General features: G+C 60.0%; 2 protein-coding genes and 1 long non-coding RNA gene across 15 annotated transcripts; all 3 read left to right on the forward strand.

Moving 5' to 3' along the window:
- Nucleotides 1-29: 29 nt before the first annotated feature.
- On the forward strand, nt 30-653 carry NOP10 (NOP10 ribonucleoprotein; the record flags this gene model as incomplete). The annotated part of the gene is made up of 1 exon (XM_051776400.1): nt 30-653. A coding segment is annotated over one exon (399 nt), but the record flags the coding sequence as incomplete, so codon positions are not given.
- Nucleotides 654-1,076: 423 nt separating this feature from the next.
- LOC127465857 (histone acetyltransferase KAT8-like) lies at nt 1,077-16,841 on the forward strand. Of its 13 annotated transcripts, none has more exons than XM_051776399.1 (12): nt 1,077-1,341; nt 1,456-1,530; nt 2,165-2,337; nt 3,537-3,590; nt 4,353-4,517; nt 5,692-5,781; nt 5,868-6,008; nt 7,975-8,068; nt 9,481-9,631; nt 12,490-12,644; nt 15,617-15,817; nt 16,643-16,841. In XM_051776399.1, exons 1-11 carry the CDS (start codon nt 1,092-1,094, stop codon nt 15,679-15,681), a joined length of 1,413 nt encoding a protein of 470 aa, XP_051632359.1. In that variant the 5' UTR covers nt 1,077-1,091; the 3' UTR covers nt 15,682-15,817; nt 16,643-16,841. The 13 variants fall into 13 exon arrangements, with proteins under 13 accessions (XP_051632359.1, XP_051632349.1, XP_051632346.1 ...); XM_051776389.1 differs by lacking the exons at nt 15,617-15,817; nt 16,643-16,841 and adding exons at nt 11,875-12,012; nt 12,191-12,282 and having other exon boundaries at nt 12,452-12,527; XM_051776386.1 differs by lacking the exons at nt 15,617-15,817; nt 16,643-16,841 and adding an exon at nt 11,875-12,282 and having other exon boundaries at nt 12,452-12,632.
- Nucleotides 16,842-17,046: 205 nt separating this feature from the next.
- On the forward strand, nt 17,047-17,308 carry LOC127465859 (uncharacterized). Its single transcript, XR_007902427.1, has 2 exons — nt 17,047-17,138; nt 17,232-17,308. It is a non-coding gene; the product is annotated as an uncharacterized LOC127465859 (long non-coding RNA).
- The last annotated feature ends 9,007 nt before the right edge of the window (nt 17,309-26,315 follow it).

The raw sequence follows: 26,315 nt of genomic DNA on the forward strand, positions 1-26,315 counted from the left end.
GGGATTTGGGGGTCGGGTTTTTTGGGGTTTTTTTGGGGAGGTTTTGGGGGTATTTTGGAGTCTTTGACCCCCCTATTTTTGCCCCCAAGAAGGTGGTTTTGAGGGGACATTTTAGGTCATTTTTGGGCTATTTTAGGTCATTTTGGGGGGGATATTTTAGGTCATTTTTGGGCTATTTCGGGGTATTTTGGGGTCGGGTTTTTTCGGGGCTCTCATGGGGGGTTTTGGGGGGTCCCGAGGGGTATTTTGGGGTCTCTGACCCCCCTTTTTTTGCCCCCCCTCTCCAGAAAGTGTCCCCGGGGGGTCTCCCCACCTTCTCCGCCCACCCCGCCCGGTTCTCCCCCGACGACAAATTCTCCCGGCACCGTTTGGCCCTAAAACGGCGTTTTGGGGTCCTGCCCACCCAGAAGGGACGGGCCGTGCTCTGAGGGGGGACCCCAAAAACCCCCCAGGGGGAGGAGGAGGAAGAGGAGCCGAAACAGAGCGAAAATGACCCAAAACGGAGGAAAAATGACCCGAAACGGAGCGAAAATGACCCAAAATGGAGGGAAAATGATGTGAAATGGAGGAAAAATGACCCAAAATGGAGGAAAAATGACCTGAAATGGAGGAAAAATGACCCGAAATGGAGCAAAAATAAACTGAAATAAAACTTGAACAAAAATTGAGTGAATTAGTGACTGAAATGACCCAAAACGGAGCAAAAAATGACACTGGGAGCCCTGGGAGGAGGGTACTGGGAGGGCACGCCCACCACGCCACAAACCACGCCCACCACGCCACAAACCACACCCCCTTAGGCAGGAAAAACCCCACCCACAAGGCCAAAAAGCCACGCCCACAACGCGGAACCACGCCCTTAGCTAGGAAGCCACGCCCTTAGCTAGGAAGCCACGCCCTTAGCTAGGAAGCCACGCCCTTAGCCGGGAAGCCACGCCCACGACGCGGCCGCCGCGCGGGTGATGTCACAAGCCACGCCCCTTAGAGAAAACCGCGCCCACAACGCCTCAAGCCCCGCCCCCCTTACGTCGCTTGCGTCGCCTCCTAGCAACGCCCGCGCCGCCGTGACGTCACTTCCGCGGCGCTCCAAGATGGCGGCGGCGGGAGGAGGAGGAGGAGGAGGCGGCGGCGGCGGCGGCGCCGGAGCGGCCCCGGAGGGCCCGGGGGGGCCCGGGGGGGTCTCGGGGGGCCCCGGGGTGGGATCGGAGACCCCCGGGGGCCCCTCGGGGCCGGAGCGAGGCCCCTCCGGCGGGTCGGGGGCGCCGGGAGGGCCCCGCGACTCGGAGGTGGCGGTGGAGATCGGGGAGACCTACCTGTGCAGGAGGGGGGACGGCAGCTGGCGTGAGTCCCGCCGGGGGGACTGGGGGGACTGGGGGGACTGGGAGGACTGGGAGCGGGGCCGGGGACCCTCCCGGTGCCGGACTGGGCCCCGACTGGTGCCGGTTGCCCCCCCAGACTCGGCCGAGGTGATCCAGTCCCGCCTCAACGAGCAGGAGAACCGCGAGGAGTTCTACGTGCACTACGTGGGCTGTGAGCGCTGGGGGGCACTGGGAGGGACTGGGAGGGACTGGGAGGCACTGGGAGGCACTGGGAGGCACTGGGAGGGGGCGGGGGAGATGGGAAAGGGCGCTGGGAGGGGGGTTGAGGGCGATGGGATGACACTGGGGAGCACTGGGATGACTCTTGGATGATCCTGGGAGCACTGGGATGAGACTGGGGTGACTCTTGGTTGATACTGGGAGCACTGGGATGACACTGGGGTGACTCTTGGATGATCCTGGGAGCGCTGGGATGACACTGGGGTGACTCTTGGATGATACTGGGAGCGCTGGGATGACACTGGGGTGACTCTTGGATGATACTGGGAGCGCTGGGATGACACTGGGATGACTCTTGGATGATACTGGGAGCACTGGAGTGGCACTGGGAGCACTGGGATGTTACTGGGAGCACTGGGGGGGTCCCCAGCGCCCCGGCTGAGGTCCCAGTGCTCCCAGTTAACCGCCGGCTGGACGAGTGGGTGGACAGGAACCGTCTGGCCCTGAGCACTGGGGTGGCACTGGGAGCACTGGGGTGGCTCTTGGTGGATACTGGGAGCACTGGGGTGTTACTGGGAGCACTGGGGGGGTCCCCAGCGCCCCGGCTGAGGTCCCAGTGCTCCCAGTTAACCGCCGGCTGGACGAGTGGGTGGACAGGAACCGTCTGGCCCTGTCCAAGTCGCTCAAAGAGGCCGCCCAGAAGAGCTCGGAGCCCTTCCTGGGCGAGCTGGCCGAGCCCGAGCGCAAAATCACCCGCAACCAGAAACGCAAGCACGACGAGATCAACCACGTCCAGAAGGTGCTGGGGGGCACTGGGGGGCACTGGGAGGCACTGGGAGGGACTGGGAGGGACTGGGAGGGGATTGGGGGCGGTGGGAGGGACTGGGAGGGGGTTTGGGGGCACTGGTAGGGGGTTTGGGGGCACTGGGAGGCACTGGGAGGGGGTTTGGGGGCATTGGGAGGCACTGGGAGGGACTGGGAGGGACTGGGAGGGCGTTAAGGGGCACTGGGAGGGACTGGGAGGGAGTTTGGGGGCACTGGGAGGGGTTTGGAGGCACTGGGAGGGGGTTTGGGGGCACTGGGAGGAACTGGGAGGGGGTTTGGGAGTGGTGGGAGGGGGTTTGGGGGCACTGGGGGGACTGGGAGGGGGTTTGGGAGCACTGGGAGGCACTGGGAGGCACTGGGAGGGGGTTTGGGGGCGGTGGGAGGGGGTTTGGGGGCACTGGGAGGCACTGGAAGGGGGTTTGGAGGCACTGGGAGGGAGCTTGGGGGTATTGGGAGGCACTGGGAGGCACTGGGAGGGGGTTTGGGGGCACTGGGAGGGGGTTTGGGGGCACTGGGAGGGACTGGGAGGGGGTTTGGAGGCACTGGGAGGCACTGGGGGGATGCTGAGGGGCACTGGGAGGGACTGGGAGGGGGGTTGGGGGCACTGGGGGGCACTGGGAGGGCACTGGGAGGGACTGGGAGGGGGTTTGGGGGCACTGGGAGGGGTTTGGGGGCGGTGGGAGGGCACTGGGAGGGGGTTTGGGGGCACTGGGAGGGAGCTTGGGGGGCACTGTGGGCACTTTTGGGGGCACTGGGAGGCACTGGGAGGGCACTGGGGCCACATTAGGGGGCACTGGGAGGACATTGAGGGGCACTGGGAGCACTGGGAGGGCACTGGGAGGGGCTCTGGGGGCACTGAGAGGGCACTGGGAGGGTGTTGGGAGCACTGGGAGGGTGTTAGAGGGGCAAACTGGGAGGGCACTGGGATGCCACTGGGAGTTACTGGGGGGCCCCTGAGGGTTTTACTGGAGCCCCTGCAACCTCAAACTGGTCCTTACTGGTGCCAACTGGTCCTTAATGCTCCAAACTGGTCCTTACTGGTGCCAACTGGTCCTTAATGCTCCAAACTGGTCCTTACTGGTGCCAACTGGTCCTTACTGGTGCCAACTGGTCTTTAACGCTCCAAACTGGTCCTTACTGGTGCCAACTGGTCCATACTGGTGCCCTTTGCAGACCTACGCCGAGATGGACCCGACCACGGCCGCCTTGGAGAAGGAGCACGAGGCCGTGAGTGACCTGGGGGGGGGTGGTGGGCGGGGTCCAGGTGTGCCCAGGTGTGTCCCAGGTGTGTTTGGGTGTGTCCCAGGTGTGTTTGGGTGTGTCCCAGGTGTGTTTGGGTGTGTTTGGGTGTGTCCCAGGTGTGTCCTTAGATGTCTCAGGTGTGTTTGGGTGTGTCCCAGGTGTGTCCAGGTGTGTCCAGGTGTGTTTGGGTGTGTCCCAGGTGTGTCCAGGTGTGTTTGGGTGTGTCCCAGGTGTGTTTGGGTGTGTCCCAGGTGTGTCCCAGGTGTGTCCCAGGTGTGTCCCAGGTGTGTCCCAGGTGTGTTTGGGTGTGTCCGGGTGTGTTTGGGTGTGTCTCAGCTGTGTTTGGGTGTGTCCCAGGTGTGTCCCCAGATGTCCCAGGTGTGTCCCAGGTGTGTCCCAGGTGTGTCCTTAGATGTCCCAGGTGTGTTTGGTTGTGTCCCAGGTGTGCCCAGGTGTGTTTGGGTGTGTCCCAGGTGTGTCCTCAGATATCCCAGGTGTGTCCAGGTGTGTCCCCAGGTGTGTCTCACCTGTCTCAGGTGTGTCCCCAGGTGTGTCTCACCTGTCTTAGGTGTGTCCCAGGTGTGTCTCACCTGTCTGTGCAGATCACCAAGGTGAAGTACGTGGACAAGATCCACATCGGGCACTTCGAGATCGACGCCTGGGGGGGTTTGGGGTCGGTTTGGGGTCAGTTTAGGGTACCCCAGGTGTGTCTCACCTGTCCCAGGTGTGTCTCACCTGTCTGTGCAGATCACCAAGGTGAAGTACGTGGACAAGATCCACATCGGGCACTTCGAGATCGACGCCTGGTACTTCTCCCCATTCCCGGAGGATTATGGGAAGCAGCCCAAGCTCTGGATCTGCGAGTTCTGCCTCAAGTACATGAAGTTCGAGAGGACCTACCGCCTGCACCTGGTACCTGGGCGCACCTGGGGGCACCTGGGGGCACCTGGGGGGCACCTGGGGGAGGGGGGATACACCTGGGACATACCTGGGGAGGTGGGATACACCTGGGATATACCTGGGGGGCACCTGGGGGAGGTGGGACACACCTGGGATACACCTGGGCACACCTGGGGGCACCTGGGGGGCACCTGGGGGAGGTGGGACACACCTGGGGGGCACCTGGGATATACCTGGGGGTACCTGGGGGCACCTGGGGGGCACCTGGGGGAGGGGGGACGCACCTGGGATACACCTGGGGGAGGTGGGATACACCTGGGATATACCTGGGCACACCTGGGGGCACCTGGGGGGCACCTGGGGGAGGAGGGACGCACCTGGGGGGCACCTGGGATACCTGGGATATACCTGGGATATACCTGGGGGAGGTGGGGCGCACCTGGGGGCACCTGGGGGGCACCTGGGGGAGGGGGGACACACCTGGGATATACCTGGGGGCACCTGGGGGCACCTGGGGGAGGTGGGACACACCTGGGATATACCTGGGATATACCTGGGGGCACCTGGGGGGCACCTGGGGGAGGTGGGATACACCTGGAGGGCACCTGGGATATACCTGGGGGTACCTGGGGGCACCTGGGGGAGGGGGGATGCACCTGGGATATACCTGGGATACACCTGGGGGCACCTGGGATACACCTGGGGGAGGGGGGATACACCTGGGGGGCAGCTGGGATACACCTGGGGGCACCTGGGGGCACCTGGGGGGCACCTGGGGGAGGTGGGACACACCTGGGGGGCACCTGGGATATACCTGGGATATACCTGGGATATACCTGGGCGCACCTGGGGGGCACCTGGGGGGCACCTGGGGGAGGTGGGACGCACCTGGGGGGCACCTGGGATACACCTGGATATAGCTGGGGGGCACCTGGGATATACCTGGGCACACCTGGACTTACCTGGGGCACATCTGGGCACGTTCGGGGTACACCTGGACTTACCTGGGGCACACCTGGGGCACACCTGGGGCACACCTGGGCTTACCCAGGGCACACCTGGGCACACCTGGGGCACACCTGGACTTACCTGGGGCACACCTGGGTGCACCTGGGGGTCACCTGGGCACACCTGGGCTTATCTGGGGCACACCTGTGCGCCCCCTCACCTGTGCCCACCCGGTCAGGGGCAGTGCCAGTGGCGGCAGCCGCCGGGGCGGGAGATTTACCGCAAGAGCAACATCTCCGTCTACGAGGTGGACGGCAAGGACCACAAGGTACGGCCCCGGGCACACCTGGGGGGGGGGACAGACACACCTGTGCCCACCTGTGCCCACCTGGGACGCGCCTGTGCCCCGCCCAGATCTACTGCCAGAACCTGTGCCTGCTGGCCAAGCTGTTCCTGGACCACAAGACCCTCTACTTCGACGTGGAGCCCTTCGTGTTCTACCTGCTCACCGAGGTCGACCGGCACGGGGCGCACATCGTGGGCTACTTCTCCAAGGTGGGCGCTCACCTGGGGCACCTGTGTGCTCATGTCACCTCACCTGTGTCACCTGTGTTACCTGTGCCCACATCGTGGGGTGCTTGGCCAAGGTGGGCACTCACCTGGGGCCTCACCTGGGGCACCTCACCTGTGTTACCTGGGGCACCTGGGGCACCTGTGCCCACATCGTGGGCTACTTCTCCAAGGTGGGCGCTCACCTGGGGCCTCACCTGGGGCACCTGGGGCACCTCACCTGTGTTACCTGGGGCACCTGGGGCACCTGTGCCCACATCGTGGGGTGCTTGGCCAAGGTGGGCACTCACCTGGGGCCTCACCTGGGGCACCTGGGGCACCTCACCTGTGTTACCTGGGGCACCTGTGTCACCTGTGCCCACATCGTGGGGTGCTTGGCCAAGGTGGGCACTCACCTGGGGCACCTGGGGCACCTCACCTGTGTTACCTGTGTCACCTGTGCCCACATCGTGGGCTACTTCTCCAAGGTGGGCACTCACCTGGGGCCTCACCTGGGGCCTCACCTGGGGCACCTCACCTGTGTGCTCCTGTCACCCCTTGTCTGCTGCTGTCACCTCACCTGGGGCACCTGGGGCACCTGTGCCCACATCGTGGGGTGCTTGGCCAAGGTGGGCACTCACCTGGGGCCTCACCTGGGGCACCTCCCCTGTGTTACCTGTGTCACCTGTGTTACCTGTGCCCACGTTGTGGGGTACTTCTCCAAGGGGGGCACTCACCTGGGGCACCTGGGGCACCTGTGTGCTCATGTCACCTCACCTGTGTCACCTGTGTCACCTGTGTCACCTGTGCCTACATTGTGGGGTGCTTGGCCAAGGTGGGCACTCACCTGGCGCCTCACCTGGGGCCTCACCTGGGGCACCCCCTGTGTGCTCCTGTCAGCCCCTGCCCACCTGTGTCACCTCACCTGTGTCACCTGTGTCACCTCCCCTGTGTCACCTCCCCTGTGTCACCTCCCCTGTGTCACCCCAATGTCCCCAAAGTCCCAAACACTCCAAATCTACTCAAATGTCCCCAAATCCCCAAATGTCCCCAAATGTCCCCCAATGTCCCCAAATCCCCTCAATGTTCCCAAATGTCCCCAAATTCTCCCAATCCTCTCAATCCTCCCAAATGTCCCCAATGTCCCCAATGCCCCCAAACCCCCTAAATTGTCCCCAAATCCCCCAAATCCTCCCAATGTCCCCAAACCCCCCAATCCCCCCAATGCCCCCAAATCCCCCAAATGTCCCCAAATCCCCCCAATGTCCCCAATGCCCCCAAATCCCCTCAATGTCCCCAAATCCCCCCAATCCTCTCAATCCCCCAAATCCCCCAAATCCTCCCAATGCCCCCAAACCCCCCAATGTCCCCAAATCCCCCCAAATCCCCTCAATGCCCCCAAATCCTCTCAATGCCCCTAAATCCCCCAAATGTCCCCAAATCCCCTCAATGCCCCCGAATCCCCCCAATGCCCCCAAATCCCCCCAATGTCCCCAAATGTCCCCAAATGTCCCCAAATCCCCCAAATCCCCCCAATGCCCCCAAATCCCCCCAATGCCCGCAAACCCCCCCAATGTCCCCAAATCCCCCAAATCCCCCAAATGTCCCCAATGTCCCCAATACCCCCAAATCCCCCAAACCCTCCCAATGCCCCCAAACCCCCTAAATTGTCCCCAAATCCCCCCAATGCCCCCAAATCCCCCCAATGTCCCCAAATCCTCCCAATCCTCCCAATGTCCCCAAATCCCCCCAAATGTTCCCAAATCCCCCCAATGTCCCCAATACCCCCAAATCCCCCAAATGTCCCCAATACCCCCAATGTCCCCAATACCCCCAAATCCCCCAACATCCCCAAATCCCTCCAATCCTCCCAAATCCCCCAATGTCCCCAAATCCCCCCAACACCCCCAATCCCCCCAAACCCCCCAATGTCCCCCAAATCCCCTAAATTGTCCCCAAAATGTCCCCCCAGGAGAAGGAGTCCCCCGACGGGAACAACGTGGCCTGCATCCTGACCCTGCCCCCGTACCAGCGCCGGGGCTACGGCAAGTTCCTCATCGCCTTCAGTGAGTCTGGGGGGGGCCCCCAATTTGGGGAGGGGGTCCCCAAAACAGGGAGGGGTCCCCCGAAATCGGGGGGTCCCCAAAATGGGGGGGTGGCCCTAAAAAAGGGGGATTTGGGGTCTTAAAAGGGCGTTTTGGGGTCGCGAATGGGGGGAGTTTGAGGTTGCAAAGGGAGGATTTGGGGGTGTTTGAAGGGGCCCTGAATTTGGGGAGGGGGTCCCCAAAACGGGGAGGGGTCTCCTGAAATGGGGGGGTCCCCAAAATGGGGGGTTGACCCCAAAAAAGGGGGATTTGGGGTCTTAAAAGGGCGTTTTGGGGTCGCGAATGGGGGGAGTTTGAGGTTGCAAAGGGAGGATTTGGGGGTGTCTGGGGGGGGTCAAAATTTGGGGAGGGGTCCCCAAAACGGGGAGGGGTCCCCTGAAATCGGGGGGTCCCCAAAATGGGGGGGTGACCCCAAAAAAGGGGGGATTTGGGGTCTTAAAAGGGCGTTTTGGGGTCGCAAAAATGGGGAGTTTGAGGTTGTAAAGGAAAGATTTTGGGGGTCTCTGGGGGGGTTTGGGGGCGAGTCCAAATTTGGGGAGGGGTCCCCAAAACGGGGAGGGGTCTCCTGAAACGGGGGGGTCCCCAAAATGGGGGGGTGGCCCTAAAAAAGGGGGATTTGGGGTCTTAAAAGAGCATTTTGGGTCACAAAAAGGGGAGAGTTTGAGGTCGTAAAGGGAGGATTTGGGGGGGGTCTCTGAGGGGATTTGGGGGATCCCTGATGGAATTTTGGGGTCTTTGAGGGGTTTTTGGGGTCCCAGGAAGTTTTTGGGGTCCCTGAGGGTGTTTTTGGGGTCCCCCTGACCCCCCAAACCCCCCTTTTTCAGGTTTTGAGCTGTCCAAGCTGGAGAGCACCGGGGGGTTCTTGGAAGGGATTTGGGGGATCCCTGAGGGGATTTTTGGGATCCCGGGTGGATTTTGGGAATTTTGGGGGTCTTTGAGGGGTTTTTGGGGTCCCTGAGGGTGTTTTTGGGGTCCCTGAGGGTGTTTTTGGGGTCCCCCTGACCCCTTTTTTAGGCTATGAGCTGTCCAAGCTGGAGAGCTTTGGGAGAGATTTGGGAGATCCCTGATGGAATTTTTGGGGTCTTTTAGGGGTTTTTGGGATCTTTGAGGGGTTTTTGGGGTCCCAAGAAGTTTTTGGGGTCTTTGAGGTGTTTTTGGGGTCCCTGAGGGTGTTTTTGGGGTCCCCCTGACCCCTTTTTTCAGGCTATGAGCTGTCCAAGCTGGAGAGCACCGGGGGGTTCTTGGAAGGGATTTGGGGGATCCCTGAGGGGGTTTTTGGGATCCCGGGTGGATTTTGGGAATTTTGGGGTCCCTGAGGGTGTTTTTGGGGTCCCTGAGGGTGTTTTTGGGGTCCCCCTGACCCCTTTTTTCAGGTTATGAGCTGTCCAAGCTGGAGAGCACCGTGGGCTCCCCGGAGAAGCCGCTCTCGGACCTGGGCAAGCTGAGCTACCGGAGCTACTGGTCCTGGGTCCTGCTGGAGATCCTCCGGGACTTCCGGGGCACCCTGTCCATCAAGGACCTCAGGTGAGACCAGTATAAACCAGTATAAACCAGTATAGACCAGTACAGACCAATAGAGACCAGTATAGGTCACTATAGAGAGGTACAGACCAGTACAGACCAGTATAAACCAGTACAGACTGAGCCCAGTAACTCTGGTCCTGGAGATCCTCAGGGACTTCCGGGGCACCCTCTCCATCAAGGACCTCAGGTGAGACCAGTACGGACCAGTATAAACCAGTACAGACCAGTACAGACCAGTATAGGTCACTATAGAGAGATACAGACCAGTATAAACCAGTATAGAATGACCCTGGTCCTGGGTGCTGCTGGAGATCCTCCGGGACTTCCGGGGCACCCTCTCCATCAAGGACCTCAGGTGAGACCAGTATGGACCAGTACAGACCAGTATGGACCAGTATAAACCAGTACAGACCAGTATAGGTCACTATAGAGAGGTACAGACCAGTATAGACCAGTACAGACTGAGCCCAGTAACTCTGGTCCTGGAGATCCTCAGGGACTTCCGGGGCACCCTCTCCATCAAGGACCTCAGGTGAGACCAGTACAGACCAGTATAAACCAGTACAGACCAGTACAGACCAATAGAGACCAGTATAGGTCACTATAGAGAGGTACAGACCAGTATAAACCAGTACAGACTGAGCCCAGTAACTCTGGTCCTGGAGATCCTCCGGGACTTCCGGGGCACCCTCTCCATCAAGGACCTCAGGTGAGACCAGTATAAACCAGTATAAACCAGTACAGACTAGTACAGACCAGTATGGACCAGTACAGACCAGTATAGACCAGTATGGACCAGTATAGGTCACTATAGAGAGGTACAGACCAGTATAAACCACTACAGACCAGTACAAACCAGTACAGACCAATACAAACCAGCATACATCACTATAGACAGGTACAGACCAGTATAAACCAGTATGGACCAGTACAGACCAGTATAGATTAGTATAGACAGGTACAGACCAGTATAAACCAGTACAGACCAATATAAACCACTACAGACCAGTACAGACCAGTATAGACAAGTACAGACCAGTATAAACCAGTACAGACCAGTATAAACCACTACAGACCAGTACAGACCAGTATAGACAAGTACAGACCAGTACAAACCAGTAAAGGTCACTATTGAGAGGTACAGACCAGTATAAACCAGTATAGATCACTCTAGACAGGTACAGACCAGTACAGACCAGTACAGACCAGTACAGACTGATGTAGATCACTACAGACCAGTATAAACCAGTACAGACCAGTACACATCACTATAGACAGGTACAGACCAGTATAAACCAGTACAGACCAGTACAGCCCGACATCCTCAGCCCCTCCCAGTGCTCCCAGTGCTCCCAGTGCTCCCAGTTTGACCAGTTTGCCCCCAGCCAGATGACCAGTATCACCCAGCCCGACACCCTCAGCCCCTCCCAGTGCTCCCAGTTTGACCAGTTTGCCCCCAGCCAGATGACCAGTATCACCCAGCCCGACACCCTCAGCCCCTCCCAGTGCTCCCAGTTTGACCAGTTTGCCCCCAGCCAGATGACCAGTATCACCCAGCCCGACACCCTCAGCCCCTCCCAGTGCTCCCAGTGCTCCCAGTGCTCCCAGTTTGACCAGTTTGCCCCCAGCCAGATGACCAGTATCACCCAGCCCGACACCCTCAGCCCCTCCCAGTGCTCCCAGTGCTCCCAGTTTGACCAGTTTGCCCCCAGCCAGATGACCAGTATCACCCAGCCCGACACCCTCAGCCCCTCCCAGTGCTCCCAGTGCTCCCAGTGCTCCCAGTTTGACCAGTTTGCCCCCAGCCAGATGACCAGTATCACCCAGCCCGACACCCTCAGCCCCTCCCAGTGCTCCCAGTGCTCCCAGTTTGACCAGTTTGCCCCCAGCCAGATGACCAGTATCACCCAGCCCGACACCCTCAGCCCCTCCCAGTGCTCCCAGTGCTCCCAGTTTGACCAGTTTGCCCCCAGCCAGATGACCAGTATCACCCAGCCCGACACCCTCAGCCCCTCCCAGTGCTCCCAGTGCTCCCAGTTTGACCAGTTTGCCCCCAGCCAGATGACCAGTATCACCCAGCCCGACACCCTCAGCCCCTCCCAGTGCTCCCAGTGCTCCCAGTGCTCCCAGTTTGACCAGTTTGCCCCCAGCCAGATGACCAGTATCACCCAGCCCGACACCCTCAGCCCCTCCCAGTGCTCCCAGTGCTCCCAGTGCTCCCAGTTTGACCAGTTTGCCCCCAGCCAGATGACCAGTATCACCCAGCCCGACATCATCAGCCCCTCCCAGTGCTCCCAGTGCTCCCAGTGCTCCCAGTTTGACCAGTTTGCCCCCAGCCAGATGACCAGTATCACCCAGCCCGACATCATCAGCCCCTCCCAGTGCTCCCAGTGCTCCCAGTTTGACCAGTTTGCCCCCAGCCAGATGACCAGTATCACCCAGCCCGACACCCTCAGCCCCTCCCAGTGCTCCCAGTGCTCCCAGTGCTCCCAGTTTGACCAGTTTGCCCCCAGCCAGATGACCAGTATCACCCAGCCCGACACCCTCAGCCCCTCCCAGTGCTCCCAGTGCTCCCAGTGCTCCCAGTTTGACCAGTTTGCCCCCAGCCAGATGACCAGTATCACCCAGCCCGACATCATCAGCCCCTCCCAGTGCTCCCAGTGCTCCCAGTTTGACCAGTTTGCCCCCAGCCAGATGACCAGTATCACCCAGCCCGACACCCTCAGCCCCTCCCAGTGCTCCCAGTGCTCCCAGTTTGACCAGTTTGCCCCCAGCCAGATGACCAGTATCACCCAGACCGACACCCTCAGCCCCTCCCAGTGCTCCCAGTGCTCCCAGTTTGACCAGTTTGCCCCCAGCCAGATGACCAGTATCACCCAGACCGACATCATCAGCACCCTCCAGTCCCTCAACATGGTCAAGTACTGGAAGGGCCAACACGTCATTTGTGTCACCCCCAAACTGGTCGAGGAGCACCTCAAGAGCGCCCAGTACAAGAAGCCCCCCATCACAGGTGGGTGATTAGCTCGTTAATTAGTTAATTAGCTCGTTAATTGGTTCGTTAGTTTGTTAATTAAGGCCTCGGTTTGAGGGATTTGGTGTAAAAAGGGTTGGAGGGGTTGGGGGAAAAACAACATTGAGGGTCTGCTTGGGGAGGGTAATTAAGGGGTAGCTTGTTAATTAACAGACAATGAGGCTCTTGATGACTCTCCTTAATGAGCTCTCTCTAATGAATCCCCTTAATGACTCCCCTTAATGAACTTCTCTTAATGAACTTCCCTTAATGAATCCCCTTAATGGACTCCCCTTAATGGACTCCCTTTAATGAATCCCCCCTTAATGAGCCCCCCAAAAAACCTCTCCCCTTAATGAACCCCCCAAAACACCCTCCTTAATTAACCCCCTTAATGACCACCCCTTAATGACTCCCCTTAATGAACTTCCCTTAATGAACCCCCCCTTTAATGAGCCCCCCAAAAAATCCCTCCTTAGTGACCCCCCCCCCCTTAATGAACTTCACACAAAAACTCTCCCTAATGACCCCCCTTAATGAGCCCCCCATCACAGGTGGGTGATTAATTAGTTAATTAGTTAATTAGCTCGTTAATTGGTTCATTAGTTTGTTAATTAAGCCCTCGGTTTGAGGGATTTGGTGTAAAAAGGGTTGGAGGGGTTGGGGGAAACCCCTTTGAGGGTCTGCTTGGGGAGGGTAATTAAGGGGTAGCTTGTTAATTAATAGTCTTAATGAGGCTCTTGGTGACTCTCCTTAATGACTTCCCTTAATGACTCACCTTAATGACTTCCCTTAATGACTCTCCTTAATGAACTTCCCTTAATGGACTCCCCTTAATGGACTCCCCTTAATGAATCCCCTTAATGACTCCTCTTAATGAGCCCCCCCTTAATGAGCCCCCCCAAAAAACCTCTCCCCTTAATGAACTCCCCTTAATGAACTTCCCTTAATGAATCCCCTTCATGGACTCCCCTTAATGAATCCCCCCTTAATGAGCCCCCCAAAAAACCTCTCCCCTTAATGAACCCCCCAAAACACCCTCCTTAATTAACCCCCTTAATGAGCCCCTTAATGACTGCCCCTTAATGAACCCCCCCAAAACACCCTCATTAATGACCCTCCTCAATTAACCCCCTTAATGAGCCCCCCAAAAAATCCCTCCTTAGTGACCCCCCCCCTTAATGAACTTCACACAAAAACTCTCCCTAATGACCCCCCTTAATGAGCCCCCCATCACAGGTGGGTGATTAGCTCGTTAATTAGTTAATTAGCTCGTTAATTGGCTCATTAGTTCGTTAATTAAGGCCTCGGTTCGAGGGATTTGGTGTAAAAAGGGTTTGGGGGTTGGGGGAAAATCCCTTTGAGGGTCTGCTTGGGGAGGGTAATTAAGGGGTAGCTTGTTAATTAACAGCCTTAATGAGCATCTTGATGACTCTCCTTAATGAACTCCCTCTAATGAATCCCCTTAATGACTCCCCTTAATGACTCTCCTTAATGAACTTCCCTTAATGGACTCCCCTTAATGGACTCCCCTTAATGAATCCCCTTAATGACTCCTCTTAATGAGCCCCCCCTTAATGAGCCCCCCCAAAAAACCTCTCCCCTTAATGAACTCCCCTTAATGAACTTCCCTTAATGAATCCCCTTAATGAACTCCCCTTAATGGACTCCCCTTAATGAATCCCCCCTTAATGAGCCCCCCAAAAAAAACTCTGCCCTTAATGAACCCCCCAAAACACCCTCATTAATGAGCCTCCTTAATTAACCCCCTTAATGACTGCCCCTTAATGAACCCCCCCCAAACACCCTTATTAATGAACCTCCTCAATTAACCCCCTTAATGAGCCCCCCAAAAAATCCCTCCTTAGTGACCCCCCCCTTAATGAACTTCACACAAAAACTCTCCCTAATGACCCCCCTTAATGAGCCCCCCATCACAGGTGGGTGATTAATTAGTTAATTAGTTAATTAGCTCGTTAATTGGCTCGTTAGTTCGTTAATTAAGGCCTCGGTTTGAGGGATTTGGCGTAAAAAGGGTTTGGGGGTTGGGGGAAAAACAACATTGAGGGTCTGCTTGGGGAGGGTAATTAAGGGGTAGCTCGTTAATTAACAGACTTAATGAGCCTCTTGATGACTCACCTTAATGACTTCCCTTAATGACTCACCTTAATGGACTCCTCTTAATGAATCCCCTTAATGAATCCCCCCTTAATGAGCCCCCCAAAAAACCTCTCCCCTTAATGAACCCCCCAAAACACCCTCCTTAATTAACCCCCTTAATGAGCCCCTTAATGACCACCCCTTAATGAACTCCCCCCAAAAAATCCCTCCTTAATGACCCCCCCCTTAATGAACTACTCCTAAAAACTCTCCTTAATGAGCCCCCCTTAATGAGCCTCCCCCAAGAAACCCCCATTAATGAACCTGCCCAAAAACCCTCCTTAATGACCCCCCTTAATGAACCCCCCTTAATGACCCCCCCTTAATTAACCCCTTCTTAATAACTCCCCTTAATTAGCCCTCTCTTAATAAGCCCCCCAAAAAACCCTCCCCTTAATGACCCGCCTTAATGAACCCCCCAAAAAACTCCTTAATGACCCCCCCTTAATTAACCCCTTCTTAATAACTCCCCTTAATTAGCCCCCTCTTAATGAGCCCCCCAAAAAACCCTCCCCTTAATGACCCCCCTTAATGAACCCCCCAAAAAACCCTCCCTTTAATGACCCCCCTTAATTAACTGCCCTAATTAAGCTGTTAATTGCCCCCTCCCTTAATTACCTCCCTAATTAAGCCTTTAATTGCCCCCCCTTAACAAACCCCCCCAATTAACCCCATTAGTGCCCCCCCTGCCTTAATTACTGCCCTAATTAAGCTGTTAATTGCTCCCTCCCTCAATCGCCCCCCTAATTAAGCCGTGAACCGCCCCCCTGCCTTAACGAGGGCGCTAATTAGTGCGTTAATTGCCCCCCCAGTGGACTCCATCTGCCTCCGTTGGGCCCCCCCGAAGCACAAACAGGCCAAGGTGGCCAAGAAGTGATTTTGGGGGGGGGTCTCCGTGTGCCCCCCCCGAATTTGGGGGGGCCTGGGACTCCCCCTCTCCAAATTTTGGGGGTCCTGGGACTCCCCCTCCCCAAATTTGGGGGTCCTGGGACTCCCCCTCCCCAAATTTGGGGGTCCTGGGACTCCCCATCCCCAAATTTGGGGGTCCTGGGACTCCCCCACCCGAATTTTGGGGTCCCAGGACTCCCCCCCTCGAATTTGGGGGGGCCTGGGACTCCCCCCCTCCCCAAATTTGGGGGTCCCGGGACTCCCCCCCACCAGTTTTGGGGTGTCTTTTGCCCCCCTCCCCCCAGTTTTGGGGTGTTTTTGTGCCCCCCTCCCCAAATTTTGGGGGTCCTGGGATTCCCCCCCCCCCCCCCAGTTTTGGGGTGTTCCTGTGCCCCCCACCCCAAATTTGGGGGGGCCAGGACTGTCCCCCACCCAGTTTTGGGGTGTTCATGTCCCCCCCCACCCCAAATTTGGGGGGTCCTGGGACTCCCCCATCTCAAATTTGGGGGTGTTTATGTCCCCCCCACCCCAAATTTGGGGGGTCCCAGGACACCCCTACCCAGTTTTGGGGTGTCTTTGTGCCCCCCTCCCCAAATTTGGGGGTCCTGGGACTCCCCCCCACCCAGTTTTGGGGTGTTCTTGTGCCCCCCACCCCAAATTTTGGGGTCCTGGGACTCCCCCTCCCCAAATTTGGGGGTCCTGGGACTCCCCCTCCCCAAATTTGGGGGGTCCTGGGACTCCCCCCCCCCAAATTTGGGGGGTTTTTGTGCCCCCCACCCCAAATTTTGGGGTCCCAGGACTCCCCCTCCCCAAATTTGAGGGTCCTGGGACTCCCCCCCCCCCCAAATTTGGGGGGTCCTGGGACTCCCCCCCCCCCCAAATTTGGGGGGGTTTTTGTGCCCCCCACCCCAAATTTTGGGGTCCCAGGACTCCCCCTCCCCAAATTTGAGGGTCCTGGGACTCCCCCCCACCAGTTTTGGGGTGTTCTTGTGCCCCCCTCCCCAAATTTTGGGGGGTCCTGGGACTCCCCCCACCCCAAATTTGGGGGTCCCTGGGACTCCCCCCCTTGAATTTGGGGGTCCCGGGACTCCCCCACCCCAAATTTGGGGGTCCCAGGACTCCCCCTCCCCAAATTGGGGGGTCCTGGGACTCCCCCCACCAGTTTTGGGGTGTTCCATTGCCCCCCACCCCAAATTTTGGGGGGTCCCAGAACTCCCCTCCCCCAGTTTTGGGGTGTCCTTGTGCCCCCCTCCCGAATTTGGGGGATCCTGGGACTCCCCCACCCCAAATTTGGGGGTCCCAGAACTCCCCCCTACCCAGTTTTGGGGTGTTCTTGTGCCCTCCACCCCAAATTTTGGGGGGTCCCAGAACTCCCCCCTACCCAGTTTTGGGGTGTCCTTGTGCCCCCCACCCCAAATTTTGGGGTCCCAGGACACCCCCTTCCCAGTTTTGGGGTGTTCCTGTGTCCCCCACCCCAAATTTGGGGGGTCCTGGGACTCCCCCCCTTGAATTTGGGGGTCCCAGGACTCCCCCCACCAGTTTTGGGGTGTTCTTGTGCCCCCCACCCCAAATTTTGGGGGGTCTCGTGTCCCCCCCCCAATAAAGGAGGATGTTGAGGGGGGGTTGCTCAGAGTGTTTATTTTGGGGGGGGTGTTTTTTGGGGGGTCCTTGGGGGGGTCCTGAGTGTTTTTGGGGGGTCAGGAGTCACTTTTGGGGTCCCAAGATACATTTTTGGGGTCCCTTGAGCCCTTTTTGGGGTCCCACCCCCCCTTTTGGGGTCCCAGAGCCACTTTTGGGGTCTCAGGAGTCACTTTGGGGTCCCAAGATCCATTTTTTGGGGTCCCACCCCCCCTTTTGGGGTCCCAGAGCCACTTTTGGGGTCTCAGGAGTCACTTTGGGGTCCCAAGATCCATTTTTGGGGTCCCTTGAGCCCCTTTTGGGGTCCCACGAGCCACTTTTGGGGTCTCAGGAGTCACTTTGGGTTGCCAAGATCCATTTTTGGGGTCCCACCCCCCCTTTCGGGGTCCGACAAGTCACTTTTGGGGTCTCAGGAGTCACTTTTGGGGTGCCAAGACCCATTTTTGGGGTGCCATGACCCACCCCAGGTGCAGTTTTGGGGTCCCAGGGCCACTTTTGGGGTCCCACGAGCCCTTTTTGGGGTCCCAGAGTCACTTTTGGGGTCCCACGAGTCACTTTTGGGGTCCCAGGAGTCAATTTGGGATCCCAAGATCCATTTTTGGGGTCCCACCACCCCTTTTGGGGTCCCACGAGTCATTTTTGGGGTCCCACCCCCCTTTTTGGGGTCCCAGAGCCACTTTTGGGGTCTCAGAAGTCACTTTGGGGTCCCAAGATCCATTTTTGGGGTCCCACCACCCCCTTTGGGGGTCCCACCCCCCCTTTTGGGGTCCCACAAGTCCTTTTCGGGGGTCTCAGGAGTCACTTTGGGGTCCCACCACCCATTTTTGGGGGCCCTTGAGCCCTTTTTGGGGTGGTTTGGGGTGTTTTTGGGGTGTTTTTGGGGGGGTTTGGGCTGGTTTTGGGGTGTTTAGGGCTGGTTTTGGGGTGTGTTTGGGGTGTTTGTTGTGTTTTTGGGGTGTTTGGGGTGGTTTTGGGGTGCTTTGGGGTGGTTTGGGGTGTTTGGGGTGTTTCTGGGGTGTTTTGGGGTGTTTTGGGGTGGTTTGGGGTGTTTTTGGGGTGGTTTTGGGGCGTTTTTGGGGTGTTTTATGGTGGTTTTGGGGTGGTTTGGGGTGGTTTTGGGGTGTTTTAGGGGTGTTTTATGGTGTTTTTGGGTGGTTTTGGGGTGTTTTATGGTGTTTTTTGGGGTGGTTTTGGGGCGTTTTTGGGGTGTTTTATGGTGGTTTTGGGGTGGTTTGGGGTGTTTTTGGGGTGTTGTAGGGGTGTTTTATGGTGTTTTTGGGTGGTTTTGGGGTGTTTTATGGTGTTTTTTGGGGTGGTTTTGGGGTGTTTTTGGGCTGGTTTTGGGGTGGTTTTGGGGTGGTTTGGGGTGGTTTTGGGGTGTTTTTCGGGTGTTTTATGGTGTTTTTGGGGTGTTTTGGGGTGTTTTTGGGGTGGTTTGGGCTGTTTTTGGGATGCTTTGGGCTGGTTTTGGGGTGTTTTTGGGGTGGTTTGGGGGTGTTTGTGTTGGTTTGGGGGTGTTTTTGGGCTGTTTTTGGGATGCTTTGGGCTGTTTTTGGGATGTTTTTGGGGTGTTTTGGGGTGTTTTTGGGGTGGTTTGGGGTGTTTTTGGGGTGTTTGTGTTGGTTTGGGGTTTTTTTGGGGTGGTTTTGGGGTGGCTTTGGGCTGTGTTTGGGGCGTCCTCAGAGCAGCAGCCCCCCCAGAACCCCCCCCCAGCAGCAGCAGGAGGAGGATTTGGGGGGCCCGGGGGGTGGTCCCGGTGCCCCCCTGGGGGTGGGGCGGGGGCAGCGGGCGGGGCCAGGCGGGGCCGGGGGTGGGGTCTGGGGGGTCCCAGCCCTCGCAGGGGTCCCCGGGGGGGGTCTCTGGCTCGGTTGGGGGTGTTTTCGGGGCGGGGGGTCCCGGGGGGTGTCTCAGGGGGGCCTCGGGGACGGTGCTGAGGATCCAGCGGGCGTGGGGGGCCACCCCCGTGTAGACCCCCGGGCGCCCGGGGGCCCCGCAGGCGTCCCCCCCAACTCACCACCCCCGCCAGCAGCCACGAGCCCCCCAGCTGGCACGTCAGGGGACCCCCGGAGTCACCCTGTAGGGACAGAGGGGTCACGGGGTCAGACAGGGGTCACACGGGGGTCAGGGGGTCATACGGGGGTCACACAGGGGTCACAGAGGGGACAGGGGTCACACAGGGGATAGGGGGGACAGGGGGACACGGGGACCCCCAGCTGGCACGTCAGGGGACCCCCGGAGTCACCCTGCGGGGATAGAGGGGTCACGGGGTCAGACAGGGGGTCACACGGGGGTCAGGGGGTCACACAGGGGTCACACAGGGGTCATACAGGGGATGGGGGGGACAGGGGGACCCCCAGCTGGCACGTCAGGGGACCCCCGGAGTCACCCTGCGGGGAGAGAGGGTACAGGGGTCACACGGGGGTCATATGGGGGTCACAGGTCATACAGGGGTCATACAGGGGTCATACAGGGGTCACAGAGGGGACAGGGGGACACAGAGGGACAGGGGGGACAGAGGGACACAGGGACCCCCAGCTGGCACGTCAGGGGACCCCTGGAGTCACCCTGTAGGGATAGAGGGGTCACAGGTCAGACAGGGGTCATATGGGGGTCAGGGGGTCACACAGGGGTCATACAGGGGTCATACAGGGGATGGGGGGGACAGGGGGACACAGGGACCCCCAGCTGGCACGTCAGGGGACCCCCGGAGTCACCCTGCGGGGACAGAGGGGACATGGGGTCAGACAGGGGTCAGACAGGGGTCATATGGGGGTCAGACAGGGGTCATGGGATCATACGGGGGTCATAGGGTCACACAGAGGACAGGGGGTCATACAGGGGACAAGGGGTCACAGAGGGGACAGGGGGACCCCCAGAGTCACCCTGCAGGGACAGAGGGGTCACAGGGTCATACAGGGGTCATACAGGGGTCACAGGTCACACAGGGGTCACACAAAGGGACAGGGGTCATAGGGACACACAGGGACACGGGGACCCCCAGCTGGCACGTCAGGGGACCCCCGGAGTCACCCTGTAGGGATAGAGGGGTCACGGGGTCATACGGGGGTCAGACAGGGGTCAAGGGGTCATACGGGGGTCATAGGGTCACACAGGGGACAGGGGGTCATACAGGGGACAAGGGGTCACAGAGGGGACAGGGGGACCCCCAGAGTCACCCTGCAGGGACAGAGGGGTCACAGGGTCATACAGGGGTCAGACAGGGGACAGGGGGACACAGGGGGACAGGGGGACACGGGGACCCCCAGCTGGCACGTCAGGGGACCCCCGGAGTCACCCTGCGGGCACAGAGGGGACACGGGGTCAGACGGGGGTCAGACAGGGGTCACAGGTTACACAGGGGTCACAGAGGGGATAGGGGGGGACACAGAGGGACAGGGGTCACAGAGGGACACGGGGACCCCCAGCTGGCACGTCAGGGGACCCCCGGAGTCACCCTGTGGGGATAGAGGGGACACGGGGTCACACGGGGGTCATGGGGTCACACAGGGGTCACACAGAGATCACACAGGGGACACAGGGTCACACGGGGGTCACGGGGTCATACAAGGACAGGGGTCACACAGGGGACACACAGGGGACAGGGCGACCCCCCGGAGTCCCCCTGTGGGGACACAGAGGGACAGGGGACACACAGGGGTCAGGAGGTGACAGGGGGCTGACAGGAGGTGACAGGAGGTGACAGGAGGTGACAGAGGGGGTGACAAGGTGTGACAGGAGGTGCCAAGGGGTGACAGGAGGTTTCAGGAGGTGACATGAGGTGTCAGGGGGTGACAGGAGGTGCCAGGGTGTGACAGGAGGTGCCAGGGTGTGACAGGAGGTGTCAGGGGGTGACAGGAGGTGACAGAGGGGGTGACAAGGTGTGACAGGAGGTGCCAAGGGGTGACAGGAGGTTTCAGGAGGTGACATGAGGTGTCAGGGGGTGACAGGAGGTGACAGAGGGGGTGACAGGAGGTGCCAGGGGGTGACAGGAGGTGACAGGAGGTGCCAAGGGGGTGACATGAGGTGACAAGAGGTGACAGAAGTGACAGGAGATGACAAGGGGGTGACAGGAGGTGACAAAGTGTGACAGAGGTGCCAAGGGGTGACAGGAGGTGTCAGGAGGTGACATGAGATGTCAGGAGATGTCAGGAGGTTTCAGGAGGTGACAGGAGATGACAAGGGGGTGACATGAGGTGACAGGCGGTGCCAGGAGGTGCCAGGCGGTGTCAGGGGGTGACAGGAGGTGCCAGGGGGGTGCCAAGGTGTGACAGGAGGTGTCAGGGTGTGACAGGAGGTTTCAGGGGCTGACAGAAGGTGTCAGGGGGTGACATGAGGTGACAGGAGGTTTCAGGAGGTGACAGGAGGTGACAGGGGGTGTCAGGAGGTTTCAGGAGGTTTCAGGAGGTGACAGGAGGTGCCAAGGTGTGACAGGAGGTGACAGGGGGTGACATGAGGTGACAGGGGGTGCCAGGAGGTTTCAGGAGGTGACAGGAGGTGCCAAGGTGTGACAGGAGGTGACAGGGGGTGACATGAGGTGACAGGAGGTGACAGGGGGTGACAGGAGGTGACAGAGGGGGTGACAAGGTGTGACAGGAGGTGTCAGGAGGTGACAGGAGGTGACAGGGGGGTGACAAGGTGTGACAGGAGGTGTCAGGAGGTGACAGGAGGTGACAGGAGGTGCCAGGAGGTGACATGAGGTGACAGAGGGGGTGACAAGGTGTGACATGAGGTGACAGGGGGTGCCAGGAGGTGACAGGAGGTGACAGGGGGTGTGACAGAAGGTGCCAGGGGGTGCCAGGAGGTGCCAGGGGGGTGCCCCCACCTGGCAGGCGTCGCGCTGTCCCCGTGGGAAGCCGGCGCAGAGCGTGTCCCCCGCGGGCGTGCCCAGCCCCTCGCTGTCCCCCGTGCCCTGGGGGGGCCCCCTGTGCCCCCTGGGGTGCCCCCCGTGCCCTCTGGTACAGGCACTGGCACTGGCGCTGGCTCAGCAGGGGCACCTCCAGCTGCTGCAGCGTCTTGGGGGGGGGGCAGCGGCACTGCGGGGGCAACGAGGGGTCACCAGGGGTCAACAAGGGGTCACCAACCCCACACGGTGTCCCCAGAGTGTCCCCAGCCCCCCCGAGTGTCCCCAACCCCTCAGAGTGTCCCCAACCCCACATGGTGTCCCCACAGTGTCCCCAACCCCTCAGAGTGTCCCCAACCCCACACGGTGTCCCCAGAGTGTCCCCAACCCCCCAGAGTGTCCCCAACCCCACACGGTGTCCCCAGAGTGTCCCCAACCCCCCAGAGTGTCCCCACAGTGTCCCCAGCCCCCCCGAGTTTCCCCAGAGTGTCCCCAACCCCCCAGAGTGTCCCCAACACCCCACGGTGTCCCCAGCCCCTCCCCACAGTGTCCCCAACCCCCCAGAGTGTCCCCAACACCCCACGGTGTCCCCAGAGTGTCCCCAACCCCCCCCCAGTGTCCCCAGTGCCACCCACCAGCAGGCCGGACGTGTCCCCAGTGGCTCAAGTGCCCCCAGTGTCCCCCCAGTGTCCCCCCAGTGCCACCCACCAGCAGTTCCCAGTGTCCCCCCGATGTCCCCAGTATCCCCAGTCCCCCCAGTCCCCCCAGTATCACCCACCGGCGGTCCGTACGTGCCCCCATCCGGTGACGGTGCAGTTCATGCCCTCCGTAAATGCCACCCCCGGCCCGGGTATCCCCAGTCCCCCCATTCCCCCATTCCCAGTCCCCCCAGTCCCCCCATTCCCAGTATCCCCAGTGTCCCCATTACCCCATTCCCAGTCCCCCCAGTCCCCCCAGTGTCCCCATTACCCCATTCCCAGTATCCCCAGTCCCCCCAGTCCCTCACCAGCCGTCCTGACATGCCCCCATCCGGTGACGGTGCAGTTCATGCCCTCGGTGAATGCCACCCCCGGCCCGGGTATCCCCAGTCCCCCCAGTCCCCCCAGTCCCCCCCAATGCCCCCAATGTCCCATTCCCAGTCCCCCCAGTCCCCCCAGTCCCTCACCAGCGGTCCGTACGTGCCCCCAGCCGGTGACGGTGCAGTTCATGCCCTCTGTAAATGCCCCCAGTACCCCATTACCCCATTCCCAGTCCCCCCAGTATCCCCAGTCCCCCCATTCCCCCATTCCCAGTATCCCCATTACCCCATTCCCAGTATCCCCAGTCCCCCCAGTATCCCCAGTCCCCCCAGTCCCTCACCAGTGGTCCGTACGTGCCCCCATCCGGTGACGGTGCAGTTCATGCCCTCGGTAAATGCCCCCAATGTCCCCAGTGTCCCATCCCCAGTGTCCCCAGTCCCCCCATTACCCCATTCCCAGTATCCCCAGTCCCCCCAGTCCCTCACCAGCCGTCCGTACGTGCCCCCAGCCGGTGACGGTGCAGTTCATGCCCTCGGTGAATGCCACCCCAATGTCCCCAATGTCCCCATTACCCCATTCCCAGTATTCCCAGTCCCCCCAATGTCCCATTCCCAGTATTCCCAGTATCCCCAGTATCACCCACCAGCCGTCCGTACGTGCCCCCATCCGGTGACGGTGCAGTTCATGCCCTCTGTAAATGCCCCCAATGCCCCCAATGCCCCCATTACCCCATTCCCAGTGTCCCCATTACCCCATTCCCAGTCCCCCCCAGTCCCCCCAGTCCCCCCAGTCCCCTCACCAGCCGTCCGTACATGCCCCCATCCGGTGACGGTGCAGTTCATGCCCTCCGTAAATGCCCCCAGTGTCCCCATTACCCCATTCCCAGTATCCCCAGTCCCCCCAGTATCCCCATTACCCCATTCCCAGTCCCCCCAGTATCACCCACTGGCGGTCCGTACGTGCCCCCATCCGGTGACGGTGCAGTTCATGCCCTCCGTAAATGCCCCCAATGCCCCCAATGCCCCATTCCCAGTATCCCAAATGCCCCCATTACCCCATTCCCAGTCCCCCCATTACCCCATTACCCCATTCCCAGTCCCCCCAGTCCCCCCAGTCCCCCCAGTCCCTCACCAGCGGTCCGTACGTGCCCCCAGCCGGTGACGGTGCAGTTCATGCCCTCGGTAAATGCCCCCATTACCCCATTACCCCATTCCCAGTCCCCCCAGTATCCCCAGTCCCCCCATTACCCCATTCCCAGTATCCCCAATTACCCCATTACCCCATTCCCAGTCCCCCCAGTATCCCCAGTCCCCCCAGTATCACCCACCGGCGGTCCGTACGTGCCCCCAGCCGGTGACGGTGCAGTTCATGCCCTCGGTGAATGCCACCCCCGGCCCGGGTATCCCCAGTCCCCCCAGTCCCCCCCAGTCCCCCCCAATGCCCCCAATGTCCCATTCCCAGTCCCCCCAGTCCCCCCAGTCCCCCCAGTCCCTCACCAGCGGTCCGTACGTGCCCCCAGCCGGTGACGGTGCAGTTCATGCCCTCGGTGAATGCCCCCAATGTCCCCATTACCCCATTCCCAGTCCCCCCAGTCCCCCATTCCCAGTATCCCCATTACCCCATTACCCCATTCCCAGTCCCCCCAGTATCCCCAGTCCCCCCAGTATCACCCACCGGCGGTCCGTACGTGCCCCCATCCGGTGACGGTGCAGTTCATGCCCTCGGTAAATGCCCCCATTACCCCATTCCCAGTACCCCCCCAGTCCCCCCAATGTCCCCAATGTCCCATTCCCAGTATTCCCAGTCCCCCCAATGTCCCATTCCCAGTATCCCCAGTCCCCCCAGTCCCTCACCCGCGGTCCGTACGTGCCCCCAGCCGGTGACGGTGCAGTTCATGCCCTCGGTAAATGCCCCCAATGTCCCCATTACCCCATTCCCAGTATCCCCATTACCCCATTACCCCATTCCCAGTATCCCCAATGTCCCCATTACCCCATTCCCAGTCCCCCCATTACCCCATTACCCCATTCCCAGTATCCCCAATGTCCCCATTACCCCATTCCCAGTCCCCCCATTACCCCATTACCCCATTCCCAGTATCCCCAATGTCCCCATTACCCCATTCCCAGTCCCCCCATTACCCCATTACCCCATTCCCAGTATCCCCAATGTCCCCATTACCCCATTCCCAGTCCCCCCATTACCCCATTACCCCATTCCCAGTATCCCCAATGTCCCCATTACCCCATTCCCAGTATTCCCAGTATCCCCAGTCCCCCCAGTCCCCTCACCGGCGGTCCTGACGTGCCCCCAGCCAGTGACGGTGCAGTTCATGCCCTTGGTGAATGCCACCCCAATGCCCCCAATGTCCCCATTACCCCATTCCCAGTCCCCCCAGTCCCCCATTCCCAGTCCCCCCATTACCCCATTACCCCATTCCCAGTCCCCCCAGTATCCCCAGTCCCCCCAGTATCACCCACCAGCGGTCCGTACGTGCCCCCACCCGGTGACGGTGCAGTTCATGCCCTCTGTAAATGCCCCCAGTACCCCATTACCCCATTCCCAGTCCCCCCAGTATCCCCAGTCCCCCCAGTCCCTCACCCGCGGTCCGTACGTGCCCCCATCCGGTGACGGTGCAGTTCATGCCCTCGGTGAACGCCACCCCCGGCCCGGGTATCCCCAGTCCCCCCAGTCCCCCCAGTCCCCCCCAATGCCCCCAATGTCCCATTCCCAGTCCCCCCAGTCCCCCCAGTATCACCCACCGGCGGTCCGTACGTGCCCCCATCCGGTGACGGTGCAGTTCATGCCCTCGGTAAATGCCCCCAGTACCCCATTACCCCATTCCCAGTATCCCCAGTCCCCCCAGTATCCCCATTACCCCATTCCCAGTCCCCCCAGTATCCCCAGTCCCCCCAGTCCCTCACCCGCGGTCCGTACGTGCCCCCATCCGGTGACAGTGCAGTTCATGCCCTCAGTAAATGCCCCCATTACCCCATTCCCAGTCCCCCCAGTATCCCCAGTCCCCCCATTCCCCCATTCCCAGTATCCCCATTACCCCATTACCCCATTCCCAGTCCCCCCAGTATCCCCAGTCCCCCCAGTCCCTCACCGGCGGTCCGTACGTGC

Source organism: Manacus candei, unplaced genomic scaffold (genome assembly GCF_025592945.1).
Source record: "Manacus candei isolate 608988 ecotype Guabito, Panama unplaced genomic scaffold, ASM2559294v1 h1tg000512l, whole genome shotgun sequence".
In the NCBI taxonomy this organism is placed as follows: Eukaryota; Metazoa; Chordata; class Aves; order Passeriformes; family Pipridae; genus Manacus; species Manacus candei.